Genomic DNA, 13,330 nt, shown 5'->3' on the forward strand with positions numbered 1-13,330 from the left:
CATCTGAAACTCATTCATTGTATGTGGCTTTATATTTATATGGCAGTTGTATTCGTTCGACTGCGTCACACCGTACGACGATGCTCAATCAGCTACAGCTAAAAATTCAGTTTTTTCGTTTAAATTTCAATAAATTTGTTGAGTTTTCTGTGCATAAATTCTGTTGAAAAAATTTGGTGCATTCAAATAGCAAAATGAAGAATATTGTGTGTGCGACGTAAAAAGTGTGAATTAAAAGAAAAGGAATACAAAAAAAAAACCAAACCATATATACAACCAATAGTGTCTATGCAGGAGAGAGTGTATAGAAAATAGACAGAGAGAATAAGAAGAAGTAGCAACAACAAAACGCAGAATATAGGCTGTTGGCTATTGAATAGCATTGACAGTTTAAATTAACCTGTGTAATTCATTTTACTTCGTTGTTCGTTGCGTCGATAAGAAATGTGCTTATTTCTTGAATAGATTACGGTTAATCTATTTATTGATTATTTTTATGAATCAAACGATACCGAATTTAATTTAATTGAAAAGTAAGTTGCGTCGAACATTGAATGTAATTTATTATGCATTGATTCAATTGCGTAGCACATATATTGTTGTTGTTGTTGTATGTGTACGACGTTCGTATGTGTGTTCAACCAGCTAATGTCAACAAATCGAAATACAATGTGTGTTTGTATGGTTTCAATTTCTTCAATGACAGAATTCTTTAAAAAAAAATAACTGGGCTAATTTATGTGTGGTTTTTTTGCAAATGAAAACATTACACTGTAGTTTATTCAAATTTGTGCAAAAAAAAGAGACAAATGCACGGGATTTAGGTCATATTGAAATGATGTTGCTTCAGATCCTAACCTTACTTAATATCCAAAGTTAATCGAACACTATTTTGTGACGATTTTTGGCGCGTTTACTAATCAATTGATTGCTATCGCCAAACGGCACGAGAAAAAAAAAAATCGGCTTGAAAATGTAGTTCAATTCACCGGAAAGAAGTCTGTGTGTGTAGCGGCTGAGTAAGACGTTTAAATAGCGCATTCATATTTTGTCCGATATAACTCTAGAATCTTGCAGTAAAACAATGCCAATACAACATAAAACATAGTTCAATTCGCTACGGAATATGTATACATACCGAATGCTTGTTTCTATAAAATGCAGCGTATGTGTGTTTTTGTGTTTATCAACTGATATAAACACAGAATGCATATGAATAAAATGCTTTTATTGTTCGACTTTTTGTGAATAACGTGATTGGATGCACCACAATAAACTCCAATAAAGTTGATTTACATTCGAATTAAATAAATTGAATTCAGGAGAACCTCATCCATCGACCGCCGTTCGAATACAAAAGACATACGCAACAATATGAAAATTAATGCATTCCAAATTGTGTACGGCGAACAAGCAGGCCAAAGAGAACATCGAATGAGTTTATCGTTAGCAATGCACTTTTGAATATTGTTCACCCCGTCTTATCGCGCTTAATTGCTTGCATCGATTGTACAATTCAAAATCATTGGGTGGTAATGATGCACAGAGTAAAATTAATCCGAAATGTGATTACATGTAATGAGTTTTGTTTATAAAATCGCTTGTTATCACCTAATCACGATTCTCTTTCTTTCCCTTCCTATTTTCTAATGCTCTTTGTGCACATTATCTTTTGACTAATGTCCATGGTTCGTTCTTTGCCGCATTTTTTCTCTCTCCCTCCCGCTCTCACACGCTATTATTTGTGTATGGCTGTAGCCAAAGTTTAAAAATATTTATCATTGTTTGACAAACAGTCACACATGGGTGCAAGTGTGTATGTCGTCGTCTTCGTATAAATTGGAATATAATCGCACGCTCAAAACCGCCGATACCATATGTGACGCTTGACTATAACTCATATGCTCACTCTTTCTGTCTTTCTCTTTCGTTTTGTTTTACTTTTTTTTTCGTTTCGTTCACTGCCATTCGTACATTTCATCAAAAAATATTGTCACTTTTCAAATCGGTTACTTTTCTTCAGTCTCGATCGACACTTCATATGGTTCAAACGATTTTGCATCACCTCTTCTATCATCTGAGTGCGCCTTACATTTATTGCTCAAGATTTTCTTTAAATAATTTCTAGTCAACAAAAAAATTACAAATTCGTCGAATCTTTTTTTCAATTCGACCAAAACAAGTGTAAGTTTTGTTACTTAATATGGTGTAATTTAATCGTTAAACGGTGTTATCAAAGGTTCTGATAAGTATCTGGAGATTTGATAAGCATTTATTTCAACATTCATTTAACATATTGTTGAGTATTCCACGTTGCGAAAACTACGGTTGAATAGAAAAAAAAGATGTGCAAAATGAGTTCACTGTTCGGAAATTGACACCTACAATTTCACACACAAAAAAAGAATTCACCTTTTGCAGTCAACCACGTCAATTAATACCCATATGAAGATCGCCTACATTTTTTGTTGCCTTGGTTCGAAGCCGAAAAAACACACACTATTCAAAGTATAAATTTATTCGATAATTTTGACTGTAAAATGGAAGAGACAATTTTTAATATGTAAACTTTGTTGAAACAATTTTTTCATTCGCTTCATGCGATAATAATAAGTTTATGCAATGACATGTTTTTCACCCGTAGAAATAACAGAACTTCCTCTATGCTGGCGAACTTTTGTGGTTTTTAGATTTAAATTAAGATTCTATTGTGGTTTTGAACTCAATGCATGTTTGGCAGTAATTCCCACAGAGGTCATATCCTGCCTCGTGCAGCAAAAACATTACAGAAATTGAAAATCAACTCAATATATTCATGAAAAATGACTGTTACTAATAAAATGTTTATTCTCTTTTTCTCCCCACATTTTTAGATTCAGCAAAGTACGCAGAATATTTTTTTTTGTTTGTTTGAACAAACAAAACGGCAGAAACGGTGAATATAAACTAAATTAAACGGTGTCCAACGAAATGTATAGCCCAGACTACGAAAAACGTGTATTGAAATATTGTAGTCCGGTCGCTCGAAATTTATTCAGTAGACGAGAGTGCGAAGAAAGTGCATCATTTGATCGATATATACCGTGCAGGTAAAAAAGTTTTTCAACCAGCCGATTATATGTCTTAATTAGTCACAAAAATATTTAAATCACATCTGCTACTGGAACCATGTCGATTCACGCCGCTTTTAATAGGTTTGGATTTATGAGTTGGGAATATCATTCTTCTGCGTGCTCGTCTTTCTTTTTCTATGCGTAAACAGCACACGAACACACACACACAGGCGATGCCACAGACCACTTGACAAATGTTTCGTATTTATCAGTTTATTGAGATCGATTTGCGGAATTTATTTTAAATGATTTTAATAAATATCGTAAAGCGATTTTTTTTTCATCGAATATATGAAATCTAAGCAATGGTTTATTCAACATTGCCACATCATTTAAAATGAATAGTAAAAAATGAAGAGTATTAGAAAAACATGTGAGTGAGCAGATTCTCGGTCGAATAGGTACAAATGCACGTGCTAGTGACATGTGTCAATGGCCCGATCTATTTTAGAGTCAAATGTTTCAATATTGCTCGGGGTTTTGCGCAATTTCTCAGAACCGAAATGTTTGATCGAATAAAATGTTGTTTGAGTTGAGTCATCGGAAAAATGATGAACATTGAAAGAATTTGCTTTGACTGTATGCAACAAATAAATCCAAAATATTTATCGACTCCAGTTTCGCTTATTGTGCACCTTTTTTCTTCGTCATTTTTTTTTTTATTTCACCTTATATCGAATTTATGATTGATTAAATATGTTTATGCAAGTATATATATTAAAAATTTCGATGTATTGCAGATCAAACAATAATTGGCAAACAAATTATGCATCGATAACAAAATCAAATGAAAATTCATTGCAAGCAACAAAAAAGCAACGTGATTGCGGTGAATCAGCCCGTGATAGTGTGGCTTATTCATGTTTATTGAAAAATGAATTGCTCGGCAATGGTATCGAAGACGTAAAAACTGTGGCCGAAGATCGCAACGAAAATGTGTCTTGCAGTGCAAAACGTGGACTCTTCAAATATCAATCGCCAACAAAACAGGTAAATATTCAGTTATTTTTCTCTTACGCAGCCCAATAAAATGTTTTTTTATTCAAACGCAACTTTTAGACACACACACACAAAAAAAAAATCGTGTATCAGTTTGTTTGCGTTGATAATAAAATAGCCTAAAATGTATTCTATTTTCGATTGAATTCAATTACTCGCACATTTTGGAATTTCAAGCCATTCAATTCGTTGAACAAAATAGAAGTGTATAAAACCCTATAACAAAGAATTCTAAATCACTTGTGAAACATTTTATTACTTTCTATTCTACCTTGCTCTATGTACACAATGTGTGCGATACCGATGTATAGTTCAGTATGCCTATGCGTACGGACGAAGAGATAAATTCGCTCGACTGTTTCATTTCAATTCTATTATTTATCGTTTTCGAATTAATTTATGCAAATACCTTATGCAAATAACAAAAACGACAAAAAAACACACATTTTTTGTCTCACACTGAGCAGTGGACATGCTTTAGTCATACAAGTTTTCACTGACTAGAAATTGGGCGTTAAGATAATAAATAGGCTTATCAAAAGTTGAAAAGGGGGGGTTTTCTTATACAATGCAATTATCGCAATTATGTTATTTAGTCTGGCTTGAAGAATGTAGTGAATGACGGCAGTGAATTCAATGTAAATGTATGAACAAACTATATGATTCAGACAGCGTACAGAACAGTCAATATTTTTCGTTTTCGCGTAATTCGCTTTACGCATATTTTTAAATTGATATCAATTTATTAGATGAATTCATTGTGTAGCAAAGTTCACATATTTTCATTAACCCGAGTCATTTTTTTTGTGGGGGTGATCGATGATGATGCTCTATGGATTTCATGAATGAACATGTTTTGGGTTCCCATGCCAATTATCTATTAGTATTTAACTTATATTTTATCTCACCTTATCGTCTTTCCCACTTTTGAATGGTAACTAGTATGACCATTTTTCAGTTTTGTCGAACCCAAAATCGTTTTTACCATCGACCAAGTATTGCAAGCTTTACGACTGCTTTTTTTCTATTTTCTTATGTCTCTCTTTTTTTTCATTTTACCAAAATACTGAACTCACGACAACTTGTATATGCTTATAGAAAAGGTGCGAATTTCTCTAAATCTCTCATACGAGTTCATTTTCAACTTCTTTTCACGATTCGTTTTGCAAATGAATCGAATTTGATTTATTAGTTTATGGCCAAGTTTTTATGACTACCTCGATAAAACATCGATTGATCTTGTGGCTAAAAAGCAACGTCAATGAATTATACATACGAGCAAAATCACAGAGCAAAAATCGCAAAAATAATTTGATGGTTTTGTTAATTAAATTGTCCAATTAGTGTCAGGTAAATAAGAAGTGCACGATTTTGCGTGCTGAAAATGGTCAACGAAAATAATCGCGATGAATAATAATCAATTGAAGCTAAATGAAATTCTCAAATAATCCAGACTTACTCAGTTGAAAATAGAGAGAAAGAGAGAGTGATAACTACAATAAAACAATTTTCCATTCGTAAAGCTCACTCATAAATTTTTTAATTAAGTCGATGCGGAATTTCAGTAGCCGATGCTAATATATAATACAAAATTGAAGGAAGTTTATTATACTAGCTTAAGTTTTGCAAACGAATATGCAAACATTTTCTTTTTATGGCCGCACGTTTACAAAAGCACACACGCACGATCATGTGAGCATTTATGCTTTGGCGCACAAAATAATATGAACTAAATACAATTTAAAATTGTAAAACATGTAAATGTTTCAAAGTGACGATTAAATCTTCCATTGTGTACTTGTTATGGATCGGTAGACCATCAACAAGCTAATGCAAATTGTGAATGACAATGGAACAGGAAACTCATGTCGTGCCCAAAAAAAATGAAGGTAAATGCATTCTGACTATATGAAAAAGACGAAAACGTAAAAAAAACTATTCTATTCGTTTATCATAATGTCCGGTTTTTGAGTCAACAGTGATTGTAAAATTGTCTCTTAGTCATTTCACCGCAAACCATAAAATGTTGGAGACATTACAAAGACGAGCCTTTCAGATAAATTGTCACCTTCTAAGAATAGATTGTGTTCGTGTTTTTTCTGTTACAAATCCATTTATTATTGTCTTTTTTTAAATTTTATCAATTTATTTTCGGACGTTTAAGTCGATAAAAATCGAAATTTTGAAATGTATACATGAATAGACATTGACAAATCGATTGACTAAAAGCATTCATCGAGTGCCATAGACAACAAAGTGCGTGAATGTATTTATCTTTCTTCGGAATTTTTGCGCTACGCAAAAAAGTGATTATTTACATTTGGCCATTTGCATGCGAATTGCTGATAAATAAGTAATATCAGATTTTCGCAAGAAATCCCATAGAAAATTTGCGTTTGCTTTTATGTTGGCTTCGATTTGGTGACATGTTTTAGAGATTTCAACACAATCGAGATCTGAAACGAACGAGAGACAAAACGTGCGTATCACACTCATAACAGTTTCAGTTTGTGTACGCACTAAAAAGAAACCACACCGGTAGTTTCATTCAGATATGTAGACTTTTTTCGGCGGATTAGACACAAAACCGTACGTCGAATGCGACAAATACCGTTTTGCATACGCAATGAGGTTGACAAAAATTTCGTTTGATAAAAAAAAACCAATAAACATCAATTTTTATTGTTATGAACGCGTTGTCAACGAGAGAAGAAGAAAAAAATACAAGCCTATAATGTCAAGCTGTTTCGCACAAAATGTTTCTCCCTCTGTCTTCTTTTTTTACGTGCTATTTGCTGCGTGCAAACAGACGGCCTACAATTTTGAAAGAGGAGAAAGTAACATTTGAGATTTAGTCGCTATGGCAGAAAAAAAATTGTCAAAAAGCAGCTCTTCCATGACGATAGCTGGTTTGATCTAACGACCTATAAATTTGAAACACTGCGTTTATGGACTCATTTAAAATTGGACATAATCTATGAAAAATTCTAACGAAACTGATATGTTTTAAAGCAACATGATCAATATGGAAATCTTCGTCGTATATTACAAAAAAAACGCCTTATCTCATACATGAAGTGCACTTTTCACACATTAACCAGTGAACATTTTTTTACAGTATACTGTTTGAAACTGACGATTTCGATATGTGTTGTCGGTCGAAATGGGTTTATTGCCTGAATCACATCTATTTACTTTAATTTGATAACGCGGCTAAAGTAATGAGAGTGATAACAACGATAATTGCAATATTTAGAAATGTAACCTTGATTGCAAACTGAGTTCAGTTAAATTTTAATACAGTTTTTGCTACTATGAATTTAGTCATTCGGTGATAAGCCGATCTGGTTTGTGTTGGAAAATGAAATTTAGAAAATCCATCAAAACGCAATAAAAAAAGGAAGGCGTTTCATCCAAAAACGCTCGGTCAAATGAAATGCTCACATTCTGATGATAACTGTCGAATAAGCCGAGAAAAAAAATCAATTAAAAGAACTTATCAATTTTACTCGCACAATTAGAGTGTATTATGTAAATGCTTCACACATCATATGAACTGTTCAATACAATGCTTGAATGTTTTCCAAATGATATTTTCCAGTAAATAAAAACTGTAATGAAAAAAATAAAAGATATTATAGAATTTAGTGATTGTGTCATTCAGTCTTATCTCATCAGAATTATACAGTTGCCAAGTTCATTGTCACTAAGAAAAAAAACAAATCTCTAAATACACAACAAAAGTTTTAGTGGAAAAAAAGACAATAACCCCCGCGATTTGATTACACACGTTTTATTTCTGTTTATGCGCTTTGAATGATGTTCTTAGACAAATTTATATCCATTAATAATTCGTAAAAGCCACGCCATAAATAAAGAATATTAACATATTAAGCTTTCATTTTCTAAACGGATAAACGAGGTTAAAGGCAAACATAATTATATACACAGAACGAATTTTGTCCGATCGAAAAATTTACTTAATAAAATTTGCATTTTATCGGTTTTGTTTTCTCCAATTTTGACTGTTGTCATCGCGAATTGTGCGTGATGGTGGTGGTCACCCATCGAGAATCTTGTCACTTCTGTTCTGTTTGTCGCATTTCTTTTGGCTTCTTAAGATAAAGTATGATCAATCGAATTAAAAAGCAAGCAAACCGATAAAAACGATCAAATGTCACCAAATAAAATGTTACGTAACTCGATTATTCTATGGACTTATCGATCATTGTCTTTTATTTTATTTCTTCTCATTTACAGGATTATAACGAGCAATGCCCTTACTCACTGTCACCGGTCAGTGCGAAAAGCCAAAAATTACTGCGATCTCCACGAAAAGCCACACGAAAAATATCACGAATACCATTTAAAGTGTTAGACGCACCCGAACTACAAGATGATTTCTATTTGAATTTGGTTGATTGGTCTGCACAAAATGTACTTGCCGTCGGATTAGGTAGCTGTGTTTATTTATGGAGTGCTTGTACAAGTCAAGTAAGTGTACACATTCCGTTTTTATTTTATTTTCTTCTTCTTCAAATATCAAACACACGCAATGTATATCAACACTTGCACATTGAATTCATTTTCGATTTTTGTTTTCGTCTATTATTTTTTTGTTTATTTTCTCGTTTTTTTTTTCGTCGATGAGAAAAAACGGTTTTTGTTGATTTATCGGTATATTTCTTATCGCTACGATCGCGTTATATGTCATAGAGTAATGAGGTTATCATAATTTCAACTTAGATACTTAGGCAAACATAATGAAAATGGGACAGTGAAGTTTTTCTCAAAGATACTTCTTTTTGCATTACAACGGTTCTCATTAAATATTGATGAAATTTCCGGTGGAAATATTCTAAAATTGGAAAAAAGTAAATAGACTTATAAAAAAATGTGTGTCTCTACTTGTTTAGGTGACTCGACTATGTGATTTGAGCTCAGATGGGAATTCAGTGACGTCGGTGTCGTGGAATGAACGAGGCAATCAAGTTGCAGTGGGTACCCATCATGGTTATGTCGGAGTTTGGGACGTTTCTGCGAATAAAATGGTTAGCAATTTTACAAATATTTACAGATTTTTGCACGAAACTAACACCAAATTAGATAGGCGTGATCACGGTCAAAATATGCCATTCTTGTATGTGCTAATCAAATTAGCCGTCTACAGCATGTATTTGAGAATTGATTATTACCGTTTGAATCGGTTAATATTTACATTTTCAATCATTGAAAGTAGGCAACAATGCCATTGAAGCTCTGAATTATGAATCTTTGTAACAATTACGCGAGCATTTCATTTACTCATCCAATATCTAATTTTTACACAAAAAACATGCAGTAGTTTTTCAATGTGAATAGCATTTGACCGAATTTAAAATGTTCAGCCTATAAAACATTGGTGTTTCATGTGAATCAACCAGATCTTCTAATTATTTTCTTTTCTAACCCAAATAGATAAACAAGTTGAATGGCCATTCGGCACGTGTAGGAGCCTTAGCATATAATGGTGATATTTTGTCGAGCGGGTCTCGTGATCGATTGATCATGCAACGAGATACAAGAACGCCTGCCTTGGTATCCGAACGACGGTTAACTGGCCATCGTCAAGAGGTGTGCGGTTTAAAATGGTCACCCGACCATCAATATCTTGCATCTGGTGGCAACGATAATCGTTTATACGTATGGAATTTACATTCGCTGAATCCAGTTCAATCATATTCGGAGCATATGGCTGCCGTGAAAGCGATAGCATGGTCACCGCATCATCATGGGTTATTGGCTAGCGGGGGTGGTACAGCTGATCGATGTATCAGATTTTGGAATACGCTAACAGCCCAACCATTACAAAGTGTGGATACGGGATCACAAGTGTGTAATTTGGCGTGGTCGAAGCATTCATCGGAACTGGTGTCGACGCACGGTTATTCACAAAACCAAATTCTCGTATGGAAGTATCCATCGTTGACACAAGTTGCCAAACTCACCGGACATTCGTATCGTGTTCTGTATTTGGCATTGAGTCCAGATGGTGAAGCAATCGTTACCGGTGCCGGCGATGAGACGCTACGATTTTGGAATGTGTTCAGTAAAGCGCGTAGTCAAAAAGAAAACAAAAGTGTTTTGAATTTATTTTCAAATATTCGATAGAAATGACCATGCGAATTTCATTTTCAAAATTTCAACAAAAATCTATACAATTTTCATGTGTATAAGCTTTAAAATTATATTTATAGAATCGATCACGTTTGTCAAACTCTCTCGAAATGAGGGAATACTAATGTCAAACGCGAATATATGAAACACGTTTCGGAACTGAATATCGAACATTTTATACATTAGTTTTACGATAAACTGGAGCAACTAGTCGTTTATTAAATTTTCTTCTCATACTGCTTTGCTGAATTCAACCGCATAATATTGTTGTGCTATTTAACCAACACAATTGAACTAACACCATTCCATTTTGAGTCTTAACAACAATGCATTTTTATTTAAAACGTCAACAATATCATTTCATCATCAAATACACGATTCTTTTTTTCATTGTTTTATGCGCCAACCTATTGTAGTATAAAGCAAATTTTTCGTGCGATTTTTTTTTTTGTTCATTTCACGAGTTAGATCTCAATCAACTATATTTTCCACCTTGTTCACATGCATTCATTTTCATATCTTTTGATTGGATCTGAACGACGTTGAAAATACATAAAATATTTCATTTTATTCTCAAAACAAAAACTTATCTATAACTCATGAAATAAATTCAGTCGCTCTAAATGAGACGAAATGCATCTCAAATGAAATCGATTGATAAAATGGCTTTGAATTGGTTACTCCAATCCATTTGATTTGAGATCAATACAGAACGAGACAATATATATAGAATGATAAGATTTTTTCAATTGTAAATGATAGATATTGTGCAATTTTCGTGCTTTTTGTCACATTCGAGAAGGTAAATAATTTCACTGAAATTTATAAATACGAATATGAAAGAAATTAAAAAAAGTTATATCCATCTAACCTTAGGATTTATGTTTTCTGGAGTGTACAAATGCTAATTTCTCTTTTTCGGAAAATCTTTAACATTAAAACTAGTAATTCGTTGAATACGAACGAAAAGATATCGAGCACAAATTACAACATGAGTATGTAACTTTTCTTCGTTCATTAGGCGCGACGACAGTTGAACGTTAAGTCTTAATTACGAATCGATTTGAAAGTAAATCAACGATTACAACTCAATGGCTTTTTGATCGCATTCTCTTAACCAAAGTTTCCCACAAATTAGTTCGCTACCATAATTACCATTAGATGCGATAAAATCTCTCCAAATAAAATTCAAATGATTTCCACCTTTGAAATGACAGTATTTAGAGAGACTTTATTGCATCAAAACCTGTGTCGGCGACAGATTCGAATAGATAAATTAACTAAATTAATGTCTATTTATGTTTTTTGCCAGGAATTTTAGTACTAACCGATTTCTTTTTTCTTCCTTCTCCTGCTTGAAAATATTTAACATTTAATTAAATAATTTTTTATCTATGTTGATCATGAAAATTCAGATCAAGTAGCTAGTAATGTGGACATTGTGAAACAGTTAACGAATAAAAATGATAAATAGGATATAAGATTAAAAAACGAATTGAAACTAAAAAAAAAGATTTTGAAAAATGAATAAATGTGTTTAAATCGAAACTGAGCAGTCATTTTTTCTTTTTTAATGAAGATTTACATTTTTTAGCGCAAATAAGACCAAGGTAAGGTAAAAAAAATTGAAAAAAGGACCTATGTTTTCTATGACGCGAGTTGTTCCAACAATAAAAATGTGAATATGACCATTACTACTTTTCAATTCCACATGGATGTGGCAATGGGAGGAAATGACACCAAGTTTTAAAATTGGCGCGCTGTTTAGTTTCGATTTGAGTTGTTAAATTACATTGAGGTCCCCTTTGAAATTCGGGGCGCCACCGTTGGCTCAAAGAGACTTGAAGTCTTCACATCCTTCCATTGGGATGTGGTTACGCTACTCAAGAAATAGTTCTTTCAGAAATTAGCGGACTGAAACAGTTTATAATAGCAAAGATAATAGTCCGGTTATTACATATTGTACAGGAATATTGATTTGAGATAACTTCTCTTATGTGCATTTAATTTGAATTCAATATAAAGTTTTATTTCAAAATGGCGCTCTGTCAATTTCTAAGTACACGATTTTTATTTGAATCATATGATATGGTAATTCATTTGAATCGTTGCAGCGAAAAAATTGTCCTTATTTTTCTCCCAATAATACTTCAATATTAAGCTTTTTACAAATAGTTAATTTGTTGTAATGCATTTTTCTACAATTTTCCTTTGGTATATATTTTTTTCAATAATTTGACAATGAGCAAATTTTTGACCAAAATTAAATACAATATAAGGTTGGGAAGCAGCAATAAGAAAAGACAGAGATATTTGAATCACCCAAAAAATAAATAAATAAATAATATTTTAATTACACACATCCAAACAGTTTTATTTTCCTTTCATAACGAATTTTAAAAATGCATATAGAAATCCTGCCTTGCGAAATGCCAGTGTCTTCATTACATCAAAAGTGATATACTAATGTATCAGTATGGAATACCATCATCATTTCATATTTGCGCATAAAATCAAGTCCTAAGTAACCATGTGCGCCATCATGCGGAATGCACGATTTATCTACAATATGCACTGTTGTATCGAGTACTTTGCCATTGACCGTTGTTATCGAGAATGATGTTGAACCATGTGTATTAACAGATTTTCCAGTACCACCAAAACCGGAGATCGCCATGACATCTCTTCCTCCCTTTATTCCTCTTTTAAGTGCAGATTTTGATATCATAGAGAATGGACATCCAGTGTCCAGAACCAATTTGACCGTTTCACGGGTAATATTAGTATTTACCTAAGGGGAGAATCACAAAAGAAAAGAATTAATTGGAAATAATCGATAAGTAATCGACAAATAATCGAAAAATAATCGTAGCTTACAAGTGTATATATCAATAAATTGAAATAAGGCGACCACATAAATAAAAAGAAATCTTAAATGAAAACTTTCCATCACTGAAATCGCGATAGCTAAAAAATAGCTACCACCACAATCAAATCTCAATTTTCAGCAAATCATTTTGCTGTCGCGACAATAATGTAATAAATACATGTGGTCAAGCCTT

At 32.9% G+C, this 13,330-nt stretch overlaps 1 protein-coding gene across 3 annotated transcripts; it reads left to right on the forward strand.

Moving 5' to 3' along the window:
• The first annotated feature begins 59 nt into the window (after nucleotides 1-59).
• Nucleotides 60-11,754, forward strand: LOC116342940 (fizzy-related protein homolog). 3 transcript variants are annotated; one of them, XM_031770763.1, is made up of 6 exons: nucleotides 60-533; nucleotides 2,874-3,089; nucleotides 3,854-4,103; nucleotides 8,373-8,606; nucleotides 9,029-9,163; nucleotides 9,570-11,754. In XM_031770763.1, exons 2-6 carry the CDS (start codon nucleotides 2,971-2,973, stop codon nucleotides 10,260-10,262), a joined length of 1,431 nt encoding a protein of 476 aa, XP_031626623.1. In that variant the 5' UTR covers nucleotides 60-533; nucleotides 2,874-2,970; the 3' UTR covers nucleotides 10,263-11,754. The 3 variants fall into 3 exon arrangements, with proteins under 3 accessions (XP_031626623.1, XP_031626624.1, XP_031626625.1); XM_031770764.1 differs by lacking the exon at nucleotides 60-533 and adding an exon at nucleotides 2,014-2,184; XM_031770765.1 differs by lacking the exon at nucleotides 60-533 and adding an exon at nucleotides 2,325-2,508.
• The last annotated feature ends 1,576 nt before the right edge of the window (nucleotides 11,755-13,330 follow it).

This window comes from Contarinia nasturtii, unplaced genomic scaffold (assembly GCF_009176525.2).
Source record: "Contarinia nasturtii isolate CC-2019 unplaced genomic scaffold, AAFC_CNas_1.1 Cnas_scaffold_928, whole genome shotgun sequence".
Lineage (NCBI taxonomy): Eukaryota > Metazoa > Arthropoda > Insecta > Diptera > Cecidomyiidae > Contarinia > Contarinia nasturtii.

Bases quoted from the DNA above. Each gene is read 5' to 3' on its own strand.
- LOC116342940 (XM_031770763.1), top strand. From the start codon at position 2,971: ATGTATAGCCCAGACTACGAAAAACGTGTATTGAAATATTGTAGTCCG. The intron at 4,104-8,372 runs GTAAATATTCAG...TCTCATTTACAG, and splicing joins ATCAATCGCCAACAAAACAG to GATTATAACGAGCAATGCCC. The intron at 8,607-9,028 runs GTAAGTGTACAC...CTACTTGTTTAG, and splicing joins GGAGTGCTTGTACAAGTCAA to GTGACTCGACTATGTGATTT.